General features: G+C 37.2%; 1 protein-coding gene across 12 annotated transcripts in view; it reads left to right on the top strand.

The window, feature by feature from the left end:
• The window catches only part of RAPGEF6 (Rap guanine nucleotide exchange factor 6), a 235,557-nt gene that overhangs the window by 163,975 nt on the left and 45,100 nt on the right, over positions 1–26,482 (top strand). For all 12 annotated transcript variants that reach the window (XM_059917009.1, XM_059917006.1, XM_059917011.1 and 9 more), the window contains 2 exons: positions 11,798–12,038; positions 19,629–19,786. In XM_059917009.1, coding sequence (XP_059772992.1) covers positions 11,798–12,038; positions 19,629–19,786 — 399 coding nt within the window. The remainder of the gene's footprint in view (positions 1–11,797; positions 12,039–19,628; positions 19,787–26,482) is intronic.

Below are 26,482 nucleotides of genomic sequence, written 5' to 3'. Positions count from 1 at the left end.
TTCCTCACCCTTTAGTGAGGCAGTGGCTCCAAGAAAACAAAGCCAGTGTCACTGCTTTTTCCCCCCACTCTCTCTGTTCCCCTCTACTTGTCCCCTAAGGCACTGCAGTGGACAGTTTCCCTCTAGAGGTCCAAAAAAGGGGGCCTAAGGAACTAGAAAGTACCAGGTTGATAACTAAGATGGAGAAAACAACCCCATAAAGTTGTTTATGAAATCCTGGGCTCACCCCCATCCTGTAGGTGCGTGAATCTGATCGTATTTAGCATATCATAGACTTTGAGAACTGGCCCAAGCAGACCTCTACTCAGGTCCCAGACTGACCACTAGGTGGTACAAAGTGGACAGATCTGTATAGCACTGCAGAGGCTTTGAAAATTGAACACTGGAACCACAACCCGCAGAAGGCTAAACAAAAATACCAGCATTTCCCATGGGATGCAAATACGACTCAGAGCAGTTTTAACTGTAACAAGGATTCGTCACAGTTTTCTTTGTATTTATTTTGTATGGGGTTTGCTCAGCATTTGAATTTGTGCATTGTTGTTTGCTTATCAGTTTTCAAAATTTCATGGCCATTATTAATTACTACTGCCCCTTTTCTTTCCCTCCCATGTGGGAAATCAGTTACTTATATGTTAGAAGATTTGCATCCCATCTATCTCTTACATTCTGTTCTATTCTTTCCAATTTTTTCTTTCTTTCAGTTTGGGTATTTTGTAATGACCTGTGTTTAAGAAAATAATCCTATTTTCTGCTGTATGCAGTCTACTGATAAATGCATGCACTGAATTTAATTTTAGATATTTTTCAGTTCTGGAATATCCACTTGAATCTCCAGTTCTCTGTTGCACTTCTTCATCTTTTTCTTCATCTTTTCATCCATTTTATCTCTTTTCCTCTATGTTCTTTAATATATTTGTAATGGTTATATTATAAAGTCCTTGTGTGTTAACTCTAACATTTGGATTATCTTTTATTCTGTTTTTCCCTCTGGCTATTTTCTTTCTTTGTGAGTCTTAAAATTTTTATTGTATGCTGTACTTTGTATACAAAGGAACCTTAGTAGTGAAATTAGTATTTTCTCACAGATAGGATTTGCCATTTCCTCTGTTTAATCACATAGGGTAAGCGGAATTGAGCTGGGTCAGGCTGGGTTGCAGAATTACTTAGACTGTGTCCATTGGTTTCAAGTTGAGAGACTTGTCTGTCATGTGCTTGATGTAGGCCCCTGCTCTAATGGAACTTTGTCTCTAACAACTCAGAGATTGTGGGAAATTTGACTCTGCTTATTCAACCTTGTCCTCCTACCTCCTCCCCCACCTCCAATCTCTTGATTCAGAATCTGGTACCTTTCTGTCTCCTTTTTTTGTAAGTTTTTCCCTTCAGAGATTTTGAGCTTAGCTCTTCAGCCTCCCACCCCAAGCAGATAAATCTGTTGTGTGTTTGTTGGAAGTCTCTCCCTGTTGTGTGACTTTGTCTCCTGAGTACCATGAGAGTCTAAGAAATTTCCAGCCTCATGCCTTGTCTTACTAATAGAGATATCTCATGAAGAAAAGTGACACTGCTTTGGTGCCTCTCTGTATTCCAGTTTTCTTGCCAGTACTCGCAGCCATCAAAACTTCTCTTTCCTCTAGTAGAGTCCTTCCACCTGAGCCTCACCTTTTGTTTATATTTAGATTCAGCAATGTCCCCAGAGAAGAAAACAGCTGGCAATCTCAGTTTACCCTCTTCCTGCTCTGGAGTTTTTATTCATCCATTCCTCTTACTTTTCACAACTTTCTAACATCTTTAAAAATCCAACCACTCAGATAATTTTATTATTAGCATTTTAATTGTTTAATAAAAGTAATACATGCATGTTTTGTAAATTACAGTACTAAAGAAAGACACCCAGTGGGACCATATTGTGTACAATATTCTATACCTTTCCACAGCAGTTTCATACAGGTTTACTTCTTGTGTAATTGTTATTGCATCGAATTCCATCACACTATTATCATAATCTATTGATCTGATGTCATATTGATGGATGTTTTAGGTTGTTTATAGTTTTTGCTATTTACAATGATGTAATAATCCTTTTGTACTTATCTTTTATGTTTATATAGATATAGCTATAAGATAAATTCCTCAGAGTGGAATTACTTTTATAGTTACTGCGGTTTTACTTTCTAAAAGTTTCCCCAGTCTATGTACACTTCATTCATCAATGTATAAGAATGCCTCTGCAGTGGGTATAATCAACTTTACAGTTCCTGATACACAGTCTTTAATAATGAAGGAAGTTGAGTACTTTTCTTATGTGCTAACATTTCTTCTTTATGACCAGTCTTCATTTGTCCATTTTTATGTTGAGTTATTCATCTTTTATTGATTTGTTTGAATGCCTTATAAATAAATAACAGTATCTCTTGGTCCTAAGGGTTGCAAATTTTTTCCCCAGTTGTCTTTTGACTTTCTTTGTTTGTTCATTTGTTTTGGGTTGTGTGTATAAATACACATACACACATACATATATGTAGAGAGAGAAATCTTTTTTTTTTTTTTTTTAAACATCTTTATTGAAGTATAATTGCCTTACAATGGTGTGTTAGCTTCTGCTTTATAACAAAGTGAATCAGTTATACATATACAATATGTTCCCATATCTCTTCCCTCTTGCATCTCCCTCCCTCGCACCCTCCCCATCCCACCCCTCTAGGTGGTCACAAAGCACCGAGCTGATCTCCCTGTGCTATGCGGCTGCTTCCCACTAGCTATCTATTTTACATTTGGTAGTGTATATATGTCCATGACACTCGCTCACCCTGTCACATCTCACCCCACCCCCTCCCCATATCCTCAAGTCCATTCTCTAGTAGGTCTGTGTCTTTATTTCCGTCTTGCCACTAGGTTCTTCATGGCTTTTTTTTCCCTTAGATTCCGTATATATGTGTTAGCATACTGTATTTGTTTTTCTCTTTCTGACTTACTTCACTCTGTATGACAGACTCTAACTCCATCCACCTCATTACAAATACCTCCATTTCATTTCTTTTTATGGCTGAGTAATATTCCATTGTATATATGTGCCACATCTTCTTTATCCATTCATCTGTCGATGGACATTTAGGTTGCTTCCATGTCCTGGCTATTGTAAATAGAGCTGCAATGAACATTTTGGTACATGACTCTTTTTGAACTATGGTTTTCTCAGGGTATATGTCCAGTAGTGGGATTGCTGGATCGTATGGTAGTTCTATTTGTAGTTTTTTAAGGAACCTCCATACTGTTCTCCATAGTGGCTGTATCAATTTACATTCCCACCAACAGTGCAAGAGAGTTCCCTTTCCTCCACACCCTCTCCAGCATTTATTGTTTCTAGATTTTTTGATGATGGCCATTCTGACCGGTGTGAGATGATATCTCATTGTAGTTTTGATTTGCATTTCTCTAATGATTAATGATGTTGAGCATTCTTTCATGTGTCTGTTGGCCATCTGTATATCTTCTTTGGAGAAATGTCTATTTAGGTCTTCTGCCCATTTTTGGATTGGGTTGTTCGTTTTTTTGTTATTGAGCTGCATGAGCTGCTTGTAAATCTTGGAGATTAATCCTTTGTCAGTTGCTTCATTTGCAAATATTTTCTCCCATTCTGATGGTTGTCTTTTGGTCTTGTTTATGGTTTCCTTTGCTGTGCAAAAGCTTTTAAGTTTCATTAGGTCCCATTTCTTTATTTGTGTTCTTATTTCCATTTCTCTGGGAGCTGGGTCAAAAAGAATCTTGCTGTGATGTATGTCATAGAATGTTCTGCCTATGTTTTCCTCTAAGAGTTTGACAGTGTCTGGTCTTACACTTAGGTCTTTAATCCATTTTGAGTTTATTTTTGTGCATGGTGTCAGGGAGTGTTCTAATTTCATACTTTTACATGTATCTGTCCAATTTTCCCAGCACCACTTATTGAAGAGGCTGTCTTTTCTCCACTGTATATGCTTGCCTCCTTTATCAAAGATAAGGTGACCATATGTGCGTGGGTTTATCTCTGGGCTTTCTATCCTGTTCCATTGATCAATATTTCTGTTTTTGTGCCAGTACCAAACTGTCTTGATTACTGTAGCTTTGTAATATAGTCTGAAGTCAGGGAGCCTGATTCCCCCAGCTCCATTTTTCGTTCTCAAGATTGCTTTGGCTATTCGGGGTCTTTTGTGTTTCCATACAAATTGTGAAATTTTTTGTTCTAGTTCTGTGAAAAATGCCAGTGGTAGTTTGATAGGGATTGCATTGAATCTGTAGATTGCTTTGGGTAGTAGAGTCATTTTCACAATGTTGATTCTTCCAATCCAGGAACATGGTATATCTTTCCATCTATTTGTATCATCTTTAATTTCTTTCATCAGTGTCTTATAATTTTCTGCATACAGGTCTTTTGTCTCCTTAGGTAGGTTTATTCCTAGATATTTTATTCTTTTTGTTGCAATGGTAAACGGGAGTGTTTTCTTAATTTCACTTTCAGATTTTTCGTCATTAGTGTATAGAAATGCAAGAGATTTCTGTGCATTAATTTTGTATCCTGCTACTTTACCAAATTCATTGATTAGCTCTAGGAGTTTTCTGGTAGCATCTTTAGGATTCTCTATGTATAGTATCATGTCATCTGCAAACAGTGACAGCTTTACTTCTTCTTTTCCGATTTGGATTCCTTTTATTTCTTTGTCTTCTCTGATTGCTGTGGCTAACACTTCCAAAACTATGTTGAATAATAGTGGTGAGAGTGGGCAACCTTGTCTTGTTCCTGATCTTAGTGGAAATGGTTTCAGTTTTTCACCATTGAGGACAATGTTGGCTGTGGGTTTGTCATATATGGCCTTTATTATGTTGAGGAAAGTTCCCTCTATGCCTACTTTCTGCAGGGCTTTTATCATAAATGGGTGTTGAATTATGTCGAAAGCTTTCTCTGCATCTATTGAGATGATCATATGGTTTTTCTCCTTCAATTTGTTAATATGGTGTATCACATTGATTGATTTACGTATATTGAAGAATCCTTGCATTCCTGGGATAAACCCCACTTGATCATGGTGTATGATCCTTTTAATGTGCTGTTGGATTCTGTTTGCGAGTATTTTGTTGAGGATTTTTGCATCTATGTTCATCAGTGATATTGGCCTGTAGTTTTCTTTCTTTGTGACCTCTTTGTCTGGTTTTGGTATCAGGGTGATGGTGGCCTCGTAGAATGAGTTTGGGAGTGTTCCTCCCTCTGCAATATTTTGGAAGAGTTTGAGAAGGATAGGTGTTAGCTCTTCTCTAAATGTTTGATAGAATTCACCTGTGAAGCCATCTGGTCCTGGGCTTTTGTTTGTTGGAAGGTTTTTAATCACAGTTTCAATTTCAGTGCTTGTGATTGGTCTGTTCATATTTTCTATTTCTTCCTGGTTCAGTCTCGGCAGTTTGTGCATTTCTAAGAATCTGTCCATTTCTTCCAGGTTGTCCATTTTATTGGCGTAGAGTTGCTTGTAGTAATCTCTCATGATCTTTTGTATTTCTGCAGTGTCAGTGGTTACTTCTCCTTTTTCATTTCTAATTCTATTGATTTGAGTCTTCTCCCTTTTTCTCTTGATGAGTCTGGCTAATGGTTTATCAATTTTGTTTATCTTCTCAAAGAACCAGCTTTTAGTTTTATTGATTTTTGCTATTGTTTCCTTCATTTCTTTTTCATTTATTTCTGACCTGATCTTTATGATTTCTTTCCTTCTGCTAGCTTTGGGGCTTTTTTGTTCTTCTTTCTCTAATTGCTTTAGGTGCAAGGTTAGGTTGTTTATTCGAGATGTTTCCTGTTTCTTGAGGTAGGCTTGTATTGCTATAAACTTCCCTCTTAGCACTGCTTTTGCTGCGTCCCATAGGTTTTGGGTCGTCGTATCTCCATTGTCATTTGTTTCTAGGTATTTTTTGATTTCCCCTTTGATTTCTTCAGTGATCACTTCATTATTAAGTAGTGTATTGTGTAGCCTCCATGTGTTTGTATTTTTTACAGATCTTTTCCTGTAATTGATATCTAGTCTCATAGCGTTGTGGTCGGAAAAGATACTTGATACGATTTCAATTTTCTTAAATTTACCAAGGCTTGATTTGTGACCCAAGATATGATCTATCCTGGAGAATGTTCCATGCGGACTTGAGAAAAATGTGTATTCTGTTGTTTTTGGGTGGAATGTCCTATAAATATCAATTAAGTCCATCTTGTTTAATGTATCATTTAAAGCTTGTGTTTCCTTATTTATTTTCATTTTGGATGATCTGTCCATTGGTGAAAGTGGGGTGTTAAAGTCCCCTACTATGATTGTGTTGCTGTCAATTTCCCCTTTTATGGCTGTTAGTATTTGCCTTATGTATTGAGGTGCTCCTATGTTGGGTGCATAAATATTTACAATTGTTATACCTTCCTCTTGGATCGATCCCTTGATCATTATATAGTGTCCTTCTTTGTCTCTTATAATATTCTTTATTTTAAAGTCTATTTTGTCTGATATGAGAATTGCTACTCCAGCTTTCTTTTGATTTCCATTTGCATGGAATATCTTTTTCCATCCCCTCACTTTCAGTCTGTATGTGTCTCTAGGTCTGAAGTGGGTCTCTTGTAGACAGCATATATATGGGTCTTGTTTTTGTATCCATTCAGCCAGTCTGTGTCTTTTGGTGGGAGCATTTAATCCATTTACATTCAAGGTAATTATCGATATGTATGTTCCCATTCCCATTTTCTTAAATGTTTTGGGTTTGTTATTGTAGGTGTTTTCCTTCTCTTGTGTTTCTTGCCTAGAGAAGTTCCTTTAGCATTTGTTGTAAAGCTGGTTTGGTGGTGCTGAACTCTCTCAGCTTTTGCTTGTCTGTAAAGGTTTTAATTTCTCCATCACATCTGAATGAGATCCTTGCTGGGTAGAGTAACCTTGGTTGTAGGTTTTTCTCCTTCATCACTTTAAGTATATCCTGCCACTCCCTTCTGGCTTGCAGAGTTTCTGCTGAAAGATCAGATGTTAACCTTATGGGGATTCCCTTGTGTGTTATTTGTTGTTTTTCCCTTGCTGCTTTTAATATGTTTTCTTTATATTTAATTTTTGACAGTTTGATTAATATGTGTCTTGGCGTGTTTCTCCTTGGGTTTATCCTGTATGGGACTCTCTGTGCTTCCTGGACTTGATTAACTATTTCCTTTCCCATATTAGGGAAGTTTTCAACTATAATCTCTTCAAATATTTTCTCAGTCCCTTTCTTTTTCTCTTCTTCTTCTGGGACCCCTATAATTCGAATGTTGGTGCGTTTAATGTTGTCCCAGAGGTCTCTGAGACTGTCCTCAGTTCTTTTCATTCTTTTTTCTTTCTCCTGCTCTGCAGTAGTTATATCCACCATTTTATCTTCCAGGTCACTTATCCTTTCTTCTGCCTCAGTTATTCTGCTATTGATCCCATCTAGAGTATTTTTAATTTCATTTATTGTGTTTTTCATCGTTGCTTGGTTCCTCTTTAGTTCTTCTACGTCCTTGTTAAATGTTTCTTGCATTTTGTCTATTCTATTTCCAAGATTTTGGATCATCCTTACTATCATTATTCTGAATTCTTTTTCAGGTAGACTACCTATTTCCTCTTCATTTGTTAGGTCTGGTGTGTTTTGACCCTGCTCCTTCATCTGCTGTGTGTTTTTCTGTCGTCTCATTTTGCTTATCTTACTGTGTTTGGGGTCTCCTTTTCACAGGCTGCAGATTCGTAGTTCCCGTTGTTTTTGGTATCTGTCCCCAGTGGGTAAGGTTGGTTTAGTGGGTTGTGTAGGCTTCCTGGTGGAGGGGACTATTGCCTGTGTTCTGCTGGATGAGGTTGAATCTTGTCTTTCTGGTGGGCACGTCCACGTCTGGTGGTGTGTTTTGGGGTGTCTGTGGCCTTATGATTTTAGGCAGCCTCCCTGCTAATGGATGGGGCTGTGTTCCTGTCTTGCTAGTTGTTTGGCATAGGGTGTCCAGCCCTGTAGCTTGCTGGTCGTTGAGTGAAGCTGGGTCTTGATGTTGAGATGGAGATCTCTGAGAGATTTTTGCCGTTTGGTATTATGTGGAGCTGGTAGGTCTCATGTGGACCAGTGTCCTGAGGTTGGCTCTCCCACCTCAGAGGCACAGCCCTGATGCCTGGCTGGAGCACCAAGAGCCTTTCATCCACACAGCTCAGAATATAAGGGAGAAAAAAATAGAAAGATAAAAAGAGGATAAAATAAAATAAAATAAAGCTATTATAATAAAAAATAAGAAAAAAAATTATTAAGAGTAAATGTATTCAGAAAAAATTGTTTTTTAATTTTTAAAAATAGATTTATTAATTTTTTTATAGTAAAAAATAAGAAAAAGATTTTTAAGAAAAAAAATTTATTAAAAAAAATTTTTAATTTTTTTAAAATAAAAAATTTGAAAAAACTTATTAAAAAATGTTTTAATTTCTAAAAATAGAAAATACGGAAAAAATTATTAAGAAAGCATACATTAGGAAAAAAAAAATTTTTTTAAGTAAAAAAAAAAAAAAAAAAAAAGGACAGACCTAACCCTAGGACTGATGGTGAAAGCAAAGCTATACAGACAAAATCTCACCCAGAAGCATACACATATACACTCACAAAAAAAGGAAAAGGGGAAATTAATATATCCTGCTCCTAAAGTCCACCTTTTGAATTTGGGATGATTTGTTGTCTATTCAGGTATTCAACAGATGCAGGCACATCAAGTTGTTTGTGGAGCTTTAATCCGTTGCTTCTGAGGCTGCTGGGGGAGATTTCCCTTTCTCTTCTTTGTCCGTACAGCTCCCAGCGTTCAGCTTTGGATTTGGACCCGCCTCTGCATGTACGTTGCCTGAGGGCGTCCGTTCCCCGCCCAGACAGAACGGGGTTAAAGGAGCAGCTGCTTCGGGGGCTCTGGCTCACTCAGGCCGGGGGAGGGAGCGGTACGGAGGAGGCGGGGCGAGCCTGCGGCGTCAGAGGCGTCGTGACTTTGCAGCAGCCTGAGGCGCGCCATGTGTTCTCCCGGGGAATTTGTCCCTGGATCACGGGAGCCTGGCAGTGGCGAGCTGCACCGGCACCCGGGAGGGGCGGTGTGGAGAGTGACCTGGGCTCGCACACAGGCTTCTTGGTGGCGGCAGCAGCAGCCTTAGCGTTTCCTACCAGTCTCTGGGGTCCGCGCTGTTAGCTGCGGCTCGCGCCCGCCTCTGGAGTTCGTCTAGGCGGCGCTCTGAAAACCCCTCTCCTTGCGAGCCGTGAAACAAAGAGGCAAGAAAAAGTCTCTTGCCTCTTAGGCGGCTGCAGACCTCCTCTCCGGCTCCCTCCCGGCTCGCCGCGGCACGCCAACCCCTTCAGGCTGTGTTCACGCCGCCAACCCCAGTCCTCTCCCTGCGATCCGACTGAAGCCCGCACCTCAGCTCCCAGCCCCGCCTGCCCCAGCAGGTGAGCAGACAAGCCTCTCGGGCTGGTGAGCGCTGCTCGGCGCTGAGCCTCTGTGCGGGAATCTCTCCGTTTTTCCCTCTGCGCCCCTGTTGCTGTGGGATCCACGCTGATAGCCGCGCGGCTCGCACCCGTCTCTGGATTTCGTTTAGGCAGCGCTCTGAATCCCCTCTCCTTGCGCGCCGCGAAACAAAGAGGCAAGAAAAAGTCTCTTGCCTCTTCGGCAGCTGCAGACTTTTTCCCGGACTCCCTCCGGGCTAGCACCAAAGCCCGAGCCTCAGCTCCCAGCCCCCGCCCACCCCGGCGAGTGAGCAGACAAGCCTCTCGGGCTGGTGAGTGCTGGTTGGCGCCGAGCCTCTGTGCGGGAATCTCTCCGCTTTGCCCTCCGCACCCCTGTGGCTGCGCTCTCCTCCGCGGCTCCGAAGCTTCCCCCCTCTGCCACCCGCAGTCTCTGCCCGCAAAGGGGCTTCCTAGTGCCTGGAAACCTTTCCTCCTTCACGGCTCCCTCCCACTGGCGCAGGTCCCGTCCCTATTCTTTTGTCTCTGTTATTTCTTTTTTCTTTTACCCTACCCAAGTACGTGGGGATTTTCTTGCCTTTTGGGAGGTCTGACGTCTTCTGCCAGCGTTCAGTGGGTGTTCTGTAGGAGCAGTTCCACGTGTAGATGTATTTCTGCTGTATCTGTGGGAAGGAAGGTGATCTCCGCGTCTTACTCTTCCGCCATCTTGCCCCCAGCTCCGAGAGAGAAATCTTAAATCTTTGTGTAGTCAAATTTATTAAACATTTCTTTTATTAATTCTTGGACACCTTCATTTTTGGTTCATATATTATATCTGATATTGATGTTTAATGGTATTCTAATTACATTTGCTTACTGACATTAATTTTTGTCCCTCACTATTTTTTTTTAGTTTAACACAATCATTTCTTTATCTACAAATCACAAGCTCTGCAGATTTTTACTTATATACACAAGTCCAGTGAAGATATAAACTACATTTTACACTCTTGAGTCACCTTACATACACACTGCAGCCAGGGATATCTGCTGGCCAGAGATTTCCTGTTGCTCTTAACAGAAAATTCAGACACCTTACCATAGCATTATCAAGCCCTTTCTCTACCTTGTTCTTCAGTCATCTTCATTTTCTTGAATTTTCCTTCTACCACAGGTACTTTAAACTTGAGATTTCCTCTACCTAGAATTAATCCTTCTTCTCCCTTTGCCTAGTTAAAATCAACTCACTTTACTGATCTCTTAACACAGTGACTTAATGAAGGACAATTTTCCCTTTCTTGCTCTCTTAACTAGTTCCTCGCGTTATGTTCTCTCTGTACCATATATCTTTGACTGACTATGTTTCACAACAGGAGGAATCTGCAAACATCTAGCATAGTGCTTGACGTGTTCGTAGGTCAGTAAATATTTTTTGAATTGGTGAGTATCTTGATTTTAGCTCAAAAAAGCATTTTTATTTTTACCACGTGGCTTAAAATAAAGTGAAATTTTTTAAGACGACTGAAAAGAATTTACTGTATTTTAATCAAGCAAGGTATCTTTGAAAGGTGACTCCCAAAGATTTCTGTTATCTTGAAGACAGAAACTGTGCTTTTCATAAGCTTGCCTGGATCTAGGCAAAGAGATTGCTGGAAAGGCAAATGCCCCACTGTGCTTGTACTTTCCTTAAGGATGAAGTATAACTCACCAGGCTTAGGATTGATAGAAAGTTATCTATAAATGCTTGGTTTTTTACTTCAGACCGCTGTAGTGAATGCTTAGTGGCTTTCACTCTACTGAATTAAGTCTCACAGATGTTACCTTGAGGAAATTGTCATATATTACAAAATTTAGTACTATTTATTTCTGGTAAAAGCAGGTCCAGCAGAGCTCTTCCCATTTTGTTGATGGCTAAATTTTACAAAACAGGGCCTGACTTATAGTACTTATATCTCATCTCAAATGGTGAGGGATAACATATAAATAATAGAATCTAATTATCTATTTCTATAAAATCTGGGTTGATTAGCAATTATACTGCTTATTACCTAAATAGGAACCTTGGGCTTTTGAAACATGCTGGCAATCTGCCTGCTTCATTTCTGTTTTCCCCAGTGAATTTCTTTTATCACTGTTGGACAACATCATAAGTACAGTCAGGTATAAAAGCTGAAAAATGGATATAGCTGATTAATAAAGGGTGAGTATAAATTTCGTAATGAAATGAGTTTTAATGACTGAGGCTGTGAAAGGCCCAGTGATAGAAAGCAACTATGTTTATTTTTAAAATTTGTTGTGGATATAAAAACTTTCTAATGAAAAGAAAAGAAATGACAGTTTTATTTATTTATTTCCACAGTGTTCAAAGAGTTGCTTACTAGGACCGAACAAGAGAAATCTGGTGTTCCTCATATTCCCAAAATTGCTGAAAAAAAAAGTAATCGCCACTCAATCCAGGATGTACCAGGAGATATTGAACAGACATCACAGGAGAAAGGAAACAAGAAAATAAAAGCAAATACTGTTTCAGGTGGAAGAAACAAAATCAGGAAAATTTTGGATAAAACACGATTTAGTATCTTGCCTCCAAAACTGTTTAGGTAGGTAACAGCAATCTTAGTCATGTAGGCATTTTCCTATTGACCGTAAAGATTTTTGTGGGAGAAGGGAAGTTTTGGGTCAGTTTTGTTTTTTATACAACTATTGCATCATAAAATCTACAAGCAATCCATAAATAAGTAAGAGTAAATTCTAAATGTCTCCTCATCACTTCCAAGAAGTTACCATTGTTAGATTATGTATTCTTCCATTAGCCTTGTTGTGAATTTTAGAAAAGATTGCTCATTTTATTTTATGAAATCTTTTTTTGTATATTTTTGGTCCAATATCAGTCCCTTGATCTACAAATTTGGACACCTTAAAACTTGGGACATATTCACTGATACTATTTTTTTGCCTTTTTTAAAAAATTTTATTTTTTTATTTTATTTATTTTTGGCTGCATTGGGTCTTTGTTGTTGCGTGTGGCCTTTCTCTAGTTGCGACGAGCGGGGGCTACTCTTCGTTGCAGTGCGCGGGCTTCTCATTGCGGTGGCTTCTCTTGTTGTGGAGCACAGGCTCTAGGCACGCAGGCTTCAGTAGTTGTGGCATGCGGGCTCAGTAGTCGTGGCTCGCGGGCTCTAGAGTGCACGCTCAGTAGTTGTGGTGCACGAGCTTAGTTGCTCCGTGGCATGTGGGATCTTCCCGGACCAGGGCTCGAACCCATGTTTCCTGCATTGGTTGGTGGATTCTTAACCACTGTGCCACCAGGGAAGCCCTATTTTTTTGCCTTTTAAATCATCTTTCTCTTATTGCACTATTTATTCCTTCCTGAATTCTAAAGCTGACCTTTTCAATCAAATTTATTTCTATTTTCAAAATGAAATGTCACCAAAACTTAGTAAAACTTCAGGAACTTAAATGCAAATTAAAGCCTGTAAAATACTGATAAAATGAATACAGGGTCATGACTTGGAATTACTCTAGTATATATTATATCTGTGTATATTTTATATTATCTACTTTCTAAAGTAATCACAAACGTTCTAATCAAATACAGTACTTACCACATAGTAGTCACTCAGTATTTGTTGAATTAAGACAATGAATCAGTGGGGAAAAAAAAGAGAAAAGAAAGCATATTCAAAGAAAATACTTAATTTGGGGCTCCTGAGAGTTTTTGGCACTGTTCCAGATGTTAATTATAGAGCTGGAAAGAGGTAGTCCCTGCCTTTAAGGAATTCATAGCAGGAACCCTTTATTCTTCACACATTTATTATAAAATAGGCACAATATCCAGAGACAGAAATATTGGAAGTAGAACAAGTTTCTTGCCCTGCAAGAGTTGATCATCTAAAAGGGAAAACTAGGCAAGTGGTCCATTACAGGGTGATAAATGTTTTGATGTGTACAAAGGCAGGAGCAAGCTTGGTAGGTTTGAGTAGACTGTGTTTCTCAGTGCACACCTAAAGATGAAGCATGATAGATAGGTAAGTGAAGGATTTTGAATATTATGCTAAAGATATGGACTTCACCATGTCATAATAGGGAGCCATCAAAGGCATATGATGTGGTAAGATTTGTGGTAAGATCTTTGAGGAAGAGCTCTCTTTTAGCTCTGATAGTGATTTGGGGTTGAAGGTGGAGCACAATGTAGCAGTAATAGCAAGGCAATTAATTAGAAGGCAACTTGGAACAAGGTGAATGTCAGCTCTCATCTTTTAATTAAAGATCTCAAGAATTTCCTGGTCAGAAAATGCTCTTCTTCATGAGTTTTTATTTTCAATTCAGGGAAACACGTTTATTCTTCATTTAATTTGGGGCTCACAGAGGATTGAAACATCCTGAGCTGTATTCATAATGTCTCTCGTTTCTAGAAAGTTTATTACTCATTCCTTTTTGAGTGAACTGTTCTCCTTGAGGTTTATAAAATATCATAACTTTAAAATAGCAAGATTCTTTTAATATAGAGCATACTGTAGTACGACAGCAGCATGGCAAACACTGTAAGAATAAGCTGCTTCTCACAAATGAGAATTGAATAAGGAAAATATTAGAGGGACCAGCCCACACTGAAGAGATTGGGGACAGTTTTGGATGACAGAAAGGCTGCATGAAGGCACTGAGGAAAAGAGAAAGGAATGGAGGACCAGAAGGCAGAAAAGAGTTCACAAGGGGAGTTCCTCAGGAGGTAATGCTCTGAGTTCCATTTCCAGAAAACCTTGGGTGTTTGGTCTGGAATACATGTATCTCCTTTAACAGGGTCTCATTTTGAACACATTGTGGCAGTGTTGTGACGTGTGTCATGAAAAGCCAGAGAACACTGTGATTGCAACTAACTTTAGCTTGTCTGTGTCACATTTCACCCAGCTATATTCAAGTGTCAGGCATCTAAATCAACATCTCATCTCTATAATGTTTCCTTCAGGAAGTGGAAATTGGTTACTCCAGTTGGATTCTATCTTTGCTTACAGCAGGAGGCAGGAAATTGAGGTAGCCAGGAGCAGTTAAATTTTCAAGCATTATTTCTTTATATTAGGACCTCCCAAAATGAAAGATCTAATAAAAATCGTTTTACTTAAACTCAGAGGGATTTTTTTGTTGTTGTTGTTAGCAAGCATTTATTGTCTCCTTTGTGCCAGCAGGAGGCTGTTGGCTGTGAATACAAATATGAATAAAATGCTGCCCTTTGGGAGTTAATATTAAACTGGTTATCTCTTCTAAACATAATGCTAATAATTTTATAAATTATATTTTATATAAATAATTATATAAATACCCCCCAAAACAAATTATTTTACGTTTTTCTACTGGACCCTATTTTACAGAGAGAATGAATTTGTCATTTTACAATTCAGGCTGGCTACTTTGCATTTTTGAGAATGTGTGTTCTTTGCACTAAATCATTACAAATTAATTCAGACAATCCCTTTTGCTACACACACACACACACACACATCACTAGAAGTTCAGTAGAAAAACAGTCAGAGAACATGAATCAGATGTTCTGAATCAGTAATAATCAAGGATAAGGAATTTCCTGGCCGTTCAGTGGTTAGGACTCAGCGCTTTCACTGCCATGGGCCTGGCTTCAATCCCTGGATGGGGAACTAAGATCCCGCAAGCTGTGCAGCAAGGCCAAAAATTAAAATAATAATAATAATCAAGGGTACACAGTTTTAAATGGAATATTGTTTGTTTCACCACAGGTTGTTAGAATAGTCAGTTTCTGAATTGATAACGCAAGAGAGATAATAAGCTCAGATTGCTGTGGGAACATAAAATGATGCAACCTTTCTATAAAGCATTTGGGCATTTTTTTTTAGTAAGAGCTTTAAAAATGTTCATAGCTTTGATTCAGTAATTCAATTTCTGATAATAATTAGATGAAGATTTATATACAGATGTTCTTAGTAATATTATTCATAATAAAACAAAATTGGAAAACCCTAAATGTCCAGTTGCAAAAGACTGGTTAAATAAATTGTGCTATTTACCACGAAATGACTAGAAGGAAGAAGGTTGATTGTGGTTTTCTCTAAGTAGCTTTATAGGTAAATTTTCCATTTCTTGCTTGCTTGCTTGTTTTTTATATTTTAAAAATTTTTTGGTTTGAATATTTTTTAATTGAGAAAAATTTTTTATGAGTTTAATTCCACAATTTCTTGATGGCTCCTATGTGTCAGGACTCTTTGGAAGGGGCACTTGGCTCTGCCTTTTGCAGCACCCACTTTAAGAGTAGGGCATGAGTTGTCATAGAAATACTGTAAGAGAGAATGTCCACATCTGTGAGAGGAGTAAAAAAAATGAATGTAAGGAAGGAACAAATAGTTGAGCTAAGAATAGGTAATTCCCCAAACCCCTAACCATGACATAATTTTAAAATGAAAGAATACTCCTGAAAATTAGAAGTGAAAAAAAAAAAAAACACTGATTGATTTTGAATAACATCTGTAAATTAAGACATAGCAATGTGGATTTTCTTGACCTGGAAATATTTCACAGTTCAGGAAATCTGAATCATACCTTTTGTTTTCTTTCATCATGGATTGTCTAAGTATATAATTCATTGTAACAGTCCCAGAAGTAGACTGCCTTGTTTGCTTATTAGGAATTAGCTTTTTCTTTCCATTTGTTGTCAGCATTCTTTCCTTGTTTGCTTTTAATATTGGGATTATTTTTTATTTGCATATTGATGATATTTATGCAGCCTTTTTAGTTTCATGTAATGAAACTAAAATATACTTTTATTCTAAGTAAATTCAGTATCAGGAATTATTGAGGAATTTTTCAAAACTATCTTGTTTCTGTTAGTGCATCACCTTGTTAGGAGACTCTTTTGGTAAGAAATGACATAATTATTTGCAAATAGGCTTTATAAATTCAGCTTCCAAGCAAGCGTGGATATTTTGTCAATTAGATTCTATTTCATTAATGTCATAGCAGGGGTTGTACATAACATTAGTATAGTTTTCATTTATATATGTTCTCACCTTAATTACCATGAATTTGTAACCAGCTTTATATTATTTTAACTGTGCAGTGTCATAGCTATTGCTTATTAAAAAGCAGAGGTAATGCTAAATAACATCAGTAAGAGAGGTAAAGACTTTTAGTATTTCATGCACTTCTGAGTCTCTGTAGTAAATTCCAGATTATTGCAAGTGACAGCTAATTCTCTTTAATAGAAAATTGTAACTTTTTAACATTGTTAAGGTTGTTTCGACTTTGGTTGTTAGTAGGACCAGATAATCTTTTTAACAGTTTGCTTCCTTGGATTTATTTACCTGACTCTCTGTGTCCAAAAACTAACTGGCAGGTTTGTTTTCAGAAATCAAAGAAAGACTTGTATTTTTAAAAATCTTTATTTTTTATGTAATATGAATTGTTGCCAAAATACTTACAAAGCTATAAATAAAATATGTGTGAAAGCCCCCCTCCTTTTTTTCTCTTACCTAATCTTAAAACATTTAGCGCTGATCTTTAGGAATACATACCTAATTATAAGGAACCGGGACTTCCCTGGCAGTCCAGTGGTTAAGACTTCGCCTTCCAATGCAGGGAGTGCGGGTTCGATCCCTGGTCGGGGAATTAAGATCCCCCATGCCTCTCGGCCAAAACACCAAAACATAAAACAGAAGCAATATTGTAACAAATTCAATAAAGACTTTAAAAATAGTCCACATCAAAAAAATCTTTAAAAAAAATTGTAAGGAACCAACTTAACATAAATAAAAATTTCTTGTCAAATAAAATATTCCCTTTGCTTTATCTGTAAGATTAGACTGCATTCTCTCCCCCAGGAAAGCGTTTCCTCTTTCTGTAGTGCCTTTACCTGTTGTACCCACCCTGCCCCCCCTCTGTTTCTCAGTGTGAATTGTGTAAAATCCTTCCTAGGTATGTATTATTCTATTTGTTTTTTAATATATATAAATTTACTTTATTTTTGGCTGTGTTGGGTCTTCGTTGCTGCACGTGGGCTTTCTCTAGTTGCGGCGAGCGGGGCTACTCTTCGTTGCAGTGTACAGGCTTCTCATTGCGGTGGCTTCTCTTATTGTGGAGCACAGGCTGTAGGCACACGGGCTTCAGTAGTTGTGGCTCGCGCGCTCTAGAGTGCATGCTCAGTAGTTGTGGCGCATGGGCTTAGTTGCTCCACAGAATGTGGGATCTTCCCAGACCAGGGCTGGAGCCCGTGTCCCCTGCCTTGGCAGGCGGATTCTTAACCACTGTGCCACCAGCGAAGTCCCTGTATTATTCTATTTTAATTTCAGTAAAAGTACTACTATCTTCTTAAAAGTAGGAATCCTGTTTTTCTCTGTGCCAAAATGCTCACCTACATTACCTAATTTAATCTTTGCCATAGTCCTGGGGGATCAATAGTATTATTCACAATTTTGGAGGTAACCAAGGTTCAGAAACAGAAAGAAATTTCCCTGAGGTCACACAGCTAATAACCCAGGTCTGTCTGACATAGCTTGCTCTTGACACACTTATCTTTGCTTTTTTCCATGCCTTCATGCTTCTCCCTGACTTCTCTCTCTCTGTCTTGTCCTGGCTCTCATCCTTGTCTGGCTCCTAACAGTCCTTTAGCTGTTTATTTAACAGTCCTCTAAACTCCATCTTACATAGTTTCCTAATCTGCCTGCATCCTATTTTTAACTCCTAACATATTCAGGAAGTATCCCATATCACTCAGACCTTATTAATCCATCCCAAGATAATAGGTAAGTATTCTGTGATAACTGTTTGTATATGTAGCAAATACTGGGTAGAATGCTACATTGAAAAAAATATAGATGGGAATTAATATTAACCCAAAGCATTGGTTTTAACCAGTTAAAACCAATGCTTAGAACTAAGTGGTATTTTGGTTGTTGATGCTGACGGAAGTCTTCATTGCTGTCCTATGTTTGTATAGGACTGTTTTGCTTATCCTGTGTTTTATAGAACTTTTGGGGATATCTAAACCTTAAGTGACAGGGTTACATTTATTTGTTGTTATTTTTTTTCTTAAATGGTTTTAGAATTGCCTATTTAACACCTCTAAAATATTTTAAAGAAAATATTTGCTTAAATATGACCATTTAATTGATACTTGTTTTTGAAACCTTTACAGGCAGTTAACTTTCGATGACTTGCTTTCTGCTTTGGTTTTGATGTTTTCATCTAGGGAACAGCCAAATAACTAGACTTGAGAGATCACACAAGAAATAATATACCCTTAGAATAAACTAGAGACTGTAAAATTCTTTTTCTTCTATTTTCATTTTTGGTCCTCTTTTTCCTTCTCCTTTCTGTTTGTCACATAAATTGCTCTTGTTGTTTGTTGCTATTTTCTATGTCGTCTTCCTGTTTTCTTTTCTCTGTACTTGCTGGTTTGAGCAGTTCCCAGGTTACTCATGTTTAAAGACCTGTCTTATTTTGTCACTTGAACCTGGCCCCATTGTTTTCTACAACCTGTCTTATTTTGTCACTTGAACCTGACCCCATTGTTTTCTACAACCTGCCACATTTTTGGCTTGGGTTCACACCCAACTCCATCCTTTGCCTAGAAGGTTGCCAAGCTTTTCCGTCAAGAGGGTGAACCTTGCTGCAGCCCTGTGCATTGTTGGGTATATATATAAGTGTCTAATGAAACTGGCAGACCTCAAGGACTCCCCACTCAGGTTCATTTTCTCTACCAAAACCAGCAGAAACTAAATATGAAATACAAACATTTCTCTACGATGTACATTCCACCATTGAACAATGCAGGGGTTAATTCATGTAAAATTTATAGTTGGCCCTACATGTCTGTGGTTCCTCACATCTGCAGATTCAACCAACCACGGACCGTTTAGTACTGTAGTATTTACTCCTATTGAGAAATATCCGTGCATAGGTGGACCTGCTTAGTTCAACCTGCGTTGTTCAAGGGTCAACTGTAGTAGAATTACCTAGATGTGTAAGTTAAATTTTATTTGAGTGTAATTGTTAGAAAACACTTTATTGCCATTTTCATTATTACACTTGTCCTATTTTTTAAATTGCTGTACTATTTTAAAATCATTACTTTGAATTGGTCCTATTATGTCTTAGTGCACAGGGAACAGAAATGTGTACTATTAAGACCCCTCAAATACTTTAAAGTGATATATTACATTCTTTTGAAGTGATGTAGGCCTGAGCCAGTCACAGGACGACAGCATTGTGGGAACGAGACACTGTAGGCACAGTTTGGCCATAATGCCTATCCCTGGAACACTCTCATCCAGCAGCCCTGATCTCCTGCAGCCTACCACCAGCATGTTGGATTTTTCTAATCCCTCAGGTAATTTTTGTTTATTTTATTCAGCCATGTTGGTACCAGACAGATAAATAGGTGGTTGAGCCTTGTGCAACAAATACTGGATTTGCTTGCAGTCCTCTTTTCTCACCTCTATATTTTGACTTAAATGCAAAAAAGCTAAAGAGAACATTATGTCGTTTTGTCTAAACTGGAGTGGTGGTACTTCCGATATGAAAGAGAAGTACATTATCTGTTGGTAACCCTAATCAGAGCAATGGAATGAAAGCAGAGATACTTCTTCTCAGTCAAGAAACATGTCACCCAGAATGTGGACAGGAATAAAACAGATTATTTTAGTCTAAGTTGTCTCACCTTCCTCTGTGATGTACAGAAATGTGTTAGTAGTTTTCTAGAAACACTGATTTTTCTCTCCACCACCTGAAGCTAAAGTTGTTTTTGTTATCTACAGTATTGTTAATTGAAGTACTATATCATCTTTTTCATTGGTGTTCAGACTTTCATTGTGGGACATCGTTTATTTTTCTGCATCTGTTTACGCTCAGAGGCAGAAATTGTCATCTAACTATGTAACTTCAAAGGAACACTTTGAAGAATTATTTATATATCCACCATTTGAATGGATTTGAGATGGCTTTAAGTAAAAGACACATGCAGTTAAAAACTGAAATATATACTTGGGTCCAAGGAGAGGAGGGAAAAAAACACCTCTACAAAAATGTGTCCATTTGCTTAATCTTTTGTTAGGTTTTCTGTTACATGCAGCTAAGCCCATTTCTACTTGATAAAATTGTCAAAAGTTTATAAGCCAAATTTCTTGCTGTGGTAAGTGAGAGCTTTCATAAACTCACCACTACTTATATCTCCAGTCTCAGGTTTCAACATTTTAACCAATCCATTCTCCAAATTTTATAACAATATAAAAGGTGCTCTTATAAAAAAAAAAAAAAAAAAAAAAAACCTCTACAAAGATGGGCATAGTTGTGATTCAGCTTCAGTTTTGATGCTAAATCTCTATCAGCTAGTGGGAAAAGGGAAGAACTCAATTATATAAATCTCAATATTAGGAGGAAGTATAAATGTAGTAGTAAAGTTTATGTTTTAATACAGCAACATAAATTTAAAATGTAAGGCATAACATAAAAACACAGTAGAAAGTTGTTCTGCACATTGTTTCTTCCTTTTTATTTCAGTTGCTTCTTTCCCTCTTCAGAGAGATTCCTAAACCCAATAATCTGTCTTTGACACACCCTACCCTCTACGTGACTACCAGTGTTCTTTCTAGAGTGAAGGTTTCGATGAGTCGTTACTTGGCTTAGAAATTTCCAGTGATTTCTGTTAGTTCCGGGTTCAGTCATGAGATAGAAACCACTCCATATGTTTAATATCAGAAATTGTTACCAAGTATAAAGTAACGTGTTCTACGTAAAAAGGTAAAAAAGCAAGCACTAAGGCATCACAGGAAACTGCAAACTGGATTCAGCTTCTGGCACTTGAAAGAAATGCCACTACCAGGGTGAAGGAGTGTTGCTTGAGTGATACTAGAGCCAAATACCCACAAGTAAGAACATAAAGCAGCAAGTCTCTTCTTCCTCTAACCTTGCAGTCTACCTCTGGTGCCCTTTTTTGGCAGAACCTAAGAGGGAGACAGTTGGCAAAGAAGAAATGTGGTTTGCAGAGTCCCAGCCCCATTGTGGCAGGGCAGCGTGGGTTTGGAGCCTAAAGACAATAACTTAGTAACTGTTGGTATCCAATTTTCACAGCATAATTATCAACCCCTTTTCTAGCCTCCTGTTCTGCCATTCTCCCCACTGTTACCTCTTCTGTCTTTCCTGAGTATGGCATGTACCTTCAGAACTCTCTTTGCCCATATTGTCTGCCAGCTTTGGTGTTTTCTCCCTGCATATCCCATGAAATGTTTCTTATTCCTCAATGCTGAACTCAGTTGTTACCTCATCTGGGAATCCCAGGTCCCTCTGACGCAGAATCAGTATCTCTTTTTCCAGAAATCTCTAGCACATTTTCATTGTCTCTCTTACATTGCTTGTCATGTGGTAGCATGGGAATTTACTTCTGTGTCTGTGTGTGTGTGTGTTCCACAGCAGTACTTCTTACACTATGTTCACAAATAAAATATTTAAGCACTGCAAAAGCACAAACTAAATATGCGTCTGTACTTTAATAAGACAAGTATTTAGGGATATATGATTTGTAGATTGATTGACTTATGATTATTGATTTATGGCTATATTTTTGCCACTGGCATATTTAGAAGTGTGGCTGGGTTGCGGGGTGGGTAAGGGATGGGTAGAAGGGAGAGGAGGGAGAGAAGAAGTTGGGGATTTAGCTGGGGGAGCGAAAGGAAGAGAGAGGTTGGAATTACTAAAATTCAGAAACTGTAAGCCCCATGGCACTGAAATTCTTATCTCTGAAGAGGATGTACTACTCAACTTGATTTCAGATTGACTGCATAATTCTCTCAATGAAAACATGTTGAAAGGGCTGAAGATGCCCTTTTAAAATCTATTCAGAGAAGGTCAGTCTGCAAAGCTCAGTATGCAGCCTTTGTCCATATCAGCAATATAAATGAACACATACAAGATAGGAATTTAACTTAAAATTATATTTTTAAACCCCCAAATGAGCAACTTTACGAAAGGTCTTCTGCCGTGCTATTTGTATTTATGTTGAATAAAATATTTATTACCAATTAATTCCAAATTCAGCTCCGTAAATCATATATGGCAGCACTGAATTTTAGATTAGCTGTGTACATCACGTATGTATATTGTAGTACATGTGTGACATCAGCCAAGTTTGACTTTTATCAGTCTACATCTCAGTTATGTTTTTGCTGCATGTTTTAAATTGTTATTAGAAAGTAAGGACAAAGGTACAGAACTGTTTAATAGTTTGCTTTTTGATTGCTGACTTTTTTATGGTTTTGCTTTGTTTTTGCTGCCTACAGCTGTTGCTTTTTACTGTAAGTATCTTGAAGACTATGGTATTTTATTGCTTATGTTTGTATGCAGTATTTTACTATATTTTTAAAAGTCGAATAATACAGAATTGAATGAAGTAGAAAGCAGAACTTTTCTCTACACTTACAAGGTTGCCAGTGTAAACTGGCATGTATTCTTTCAGTCATTTTCTTTGAATATATATGTTTTTATACTCATAGAATTAGAGTATACATGCTATTCTGTAACTTGTGAAAAGTGTTTTCAGAATTTTTGGACTTAATGTGAGATGAGGCCTAAAAGAAGAATTCAGAGTGTAGCTAAAAGGATTTTAAAACTGAATTTTTTTTTCTGAGTCTTCATATGGAACTTTTTGCTTACTCTTTTTTATTTAATAGCACAAACTTTTTATTTGACTTCGTTAATATTTAGTAAACTTCAAATTCTTTTTGCATTGCAAGTATTTTAACTAATTTTTAATTATAAAAGGAACATATATTAAAGTTTTTATTTGCAGAAGGAGGATAAAATATAAAAGTCTCCGCTTTCCAGAATTAAGAATTGTTCATTTACTCCTGTATCTTTCCAGAAATTTCAGAGCACATAAAATGTGTGTATCGTTTCCTTCACCCCAAATGATATAATTTTTTTCCACTTAGCCCATTTCACTTAGCAATGTACCGTAAATACCTTTCTGTATCAGAATGTATTCTACCACAATTTTTTGAACATCTGATAACGTTGTTTAACCAGTTCCCTTTTAGTGGATGTTTGCAGTGTTGCCTAAACCTCTGTGTTTACATATCTTTACATGTTGTAGGTTTGCATTATTAATATATTTTTAATTTTGTCAAGAATTTTGTGGAAATTTGTTTTCTTTCTTGTTATATAAGTATCTACGAAATATTATCTGTTTTGCCTCTTGGCCTGCAGAACTTAAAATATTTGCTGTTTGACCCTTTGTAGAACAAGTTTGCCAATCCTTAATCCATACCATTATACCACTATCCTGTGTTTGCTTTGTGAACTTTTCACTATACAGATTGTCTTATTTACTTGATTATTGTGTGTCTTTCCTTGAACCACCGCTTACTCTCTTGAATATAAGCAAATTTCTGCAAGCAGAGACTTTGTCAATATCATTTATTACTTCATCTTCATCACCTAGAACACTGATGGTGTATAACTGGCACTCCATAAATATTTGTACAGTGATTAACAATTTAAAGCAGAATGAAGAGGCAGTCTTCTACTTTTGTTAAATGATCATGTTAAATACCTAAAAAGTTCTTCTATTTTTAGTGTAATCTCAGGGTCAAAACATGTATCCTTCACTTATCTCATTTTTTAATTTTGTTTATGAGAGATAGTTAACACTCTAGAAATTTTGCCCTTGGGTTGGAATGGAAGTCCAGGTATCTGAATTTCAGTTCTTGAATTCATTTACCTATTATGTAAGAATTTTATTATGGACTATGAATCATAAGACTGATAAATGCTGTACTGCTTCAAGATTCTTTTTAAATGTCTGTTTTGCTTACAGGATTATATTTTTATGTGCATTCTAGTTTTGTGCCTAAAATTTGAAATGTTTAGATCATTTTTTCTTCTTGATTCAACTTTATTCTAACTTCATATTTACCATTCATCTAAACAATTAACATTTGAGTGTCTGCCATGTGCCAAGTATTATGTTTGGCATGTATGATGTTCTCCTGCTAACACACATGTTTGTAAAGAAAATATATGGAAAAAGCAATTCTAAAATGGAAAAAGAGGTAGCAATTCTAAAATGGAAAAAGAGGTTTACATTGACACTGATATCTGCGTGGAGAAATTTTTTCCTCCAGTGTCTCACAAATGGTTTTCCAATTTGGCATTTATTATCTTGGTGAATTCACCAGGTTTAGGTTATGGAGTACCGTTTGGATAATTCCATTTGCAGGTCTGTTCTAGAGCTACCCATTTATGATGCCTGAATCCCACTTATATGACTATATGACAGTTTGTCCTTTGCATGTGAAACAAGTGGTTTTAACAGAGTGTCAATTTAACAGAGTGTAACAGAGTACAGTGTTTAGCAGGATACACAAGATACAGATATCTGTTCCTTCCCAGGTGTTATAGTATGTTAGCAGCAAGAGAAATGTATGCAAATTCCCAACCTGTCTTTGTGAATAAATTTCTCTGAAGAAATTAATAAAAGGGATCAGAACATCTCCCCATTCCTTCCAGGTCAGCCAGCTCTGCTGGCTGAGGCTCAGCCCCCAAAGACCTAGTAAACAAATCGAACTCTAGAGTCCTGGACAACTGAGACCTATTTTTGTGAAGAGGGTAGGAACAATACAGATAATAATAGTAGTTGTTTGACACCTTTTATAGAGTTAAAAGGGATAATGAAACTATTCTGTCCAGTATCTTTCTTTTGGAAAACTGAAATTTCCAACTTCTTACATTTTCTAGCCCAGAGTAGAGAAGCATCTCGTTCACATGGATTAAGACCCTACATCATTACGCCTTGTAGACTTAGAAACCTGATAATGTCAGCAACATGCTGAGGATTGACTTATTTGCAAAGAAATAGGAACAAGAGGTGTTTGGTGACTCAGATCTTTGCCTACCTTAAGAACAGGCAGTTTGGTGCGTGCATCTTACGAAGGAGACCTGAATAGATGAAGTATTCTGCTTCCAATTTGACAGTAGACCCACAACATTCAAAATATCTGTTGGCTAAGAATCCTTCTTCCTGGGATTGTATTCATTTATATTCAGTTGACTCTTCCAGTCCTGGGAGTCAGTCTCTGTCTTTTTGTGTCCTCAGCCTCACTGCATACTTTATTCTGTGAAATTATTTCCTCCCACATCTATTTCATTATTCTTCTCTTTCCTTTAGCTAGGATTATACTTCAGGTGGTTTTGAGACAAATTTGTAATTTTTCTTTTCCTCTTAATCTTACAATGTATACAATGCTAAGAAGGAGGTAATGCTAGGCAAAGAATATACCATTACTTGAGCCACCAAAATATCCCCAGCCCACCCCCACTACACACATGACAAAAATATCCACAATAATACATTTTTCCTGATTTAAAATGAAAGAAATTTTTGTAACAATTTATTATCATAAGGAAAAATTTAACAGTTTTTCATGTTGTTAAATCACTTTTCACTTAATTATTTTTAATTATGTAGCAAATTATGTAATAGAAATGTAATTATATTAAAAAATTAGCCCACTGTTGTCATATTGATCATTGTTCAGGACGTTTTAGCCAATGCCATATAAGAAGAAAAAGAAATATGATAGAGTAAGAGGGAAAAATACCATTATTTACATGTACATAATATATGAACATTTATCTTAAAGTAGGACTTATTTACTAATAGCAGAAATCACAAAGGCAAAGACTGAGATTTAACCACATGAATATTTAAAATTTTCCTGTGTTAAAGTATATAAATATAAAATCTGGGAAGACATTTGCCACTTTATAGTAGACTGTGTTGGTCTTTAGTATAATTCAGTAGGAAAAAGCATGAAGAATACCAAAAGGTATTTTTAAAAAGGAATAATAATGGTTCATTAAACCAGTGAGTCTCACCAGTAACCAAAGAAGTGAAATATAAAATAATGACACATTTTTGGAGGGCAGAAATGCAGTAGGTCTTTCAAAATGGAAAAAAAAAGTTTTAATAAACAGTTTTGATAAGAGTGTGACTAAAATTGCTCTCTTTATACCCTAGGATGATAAAATATTA

The sequence above is a fragment of the Balaenoptera ricei genome, chromosome 3 (genome assembly GCF_028023285.1).
Source record: "Balaenoptera ricei isolate mBalRic1 chromosome 3, mBalRic1.hap2, whole genome shotgun sequence".
In the NCBI taxonomy this organism is placed as follows: domain Eukaryota; kingdom Metazoa; phylum Chordata; class Mammalia; order Artiodactyla; family Balaenopteridae; genus Balaenoptera; species Balaenoptera ricei.
The sequence above is the reverse complement of the archived record's forward strand: the minus strand, read 5'-3'. Positions and strand labels throughout refer to the sequence as shown.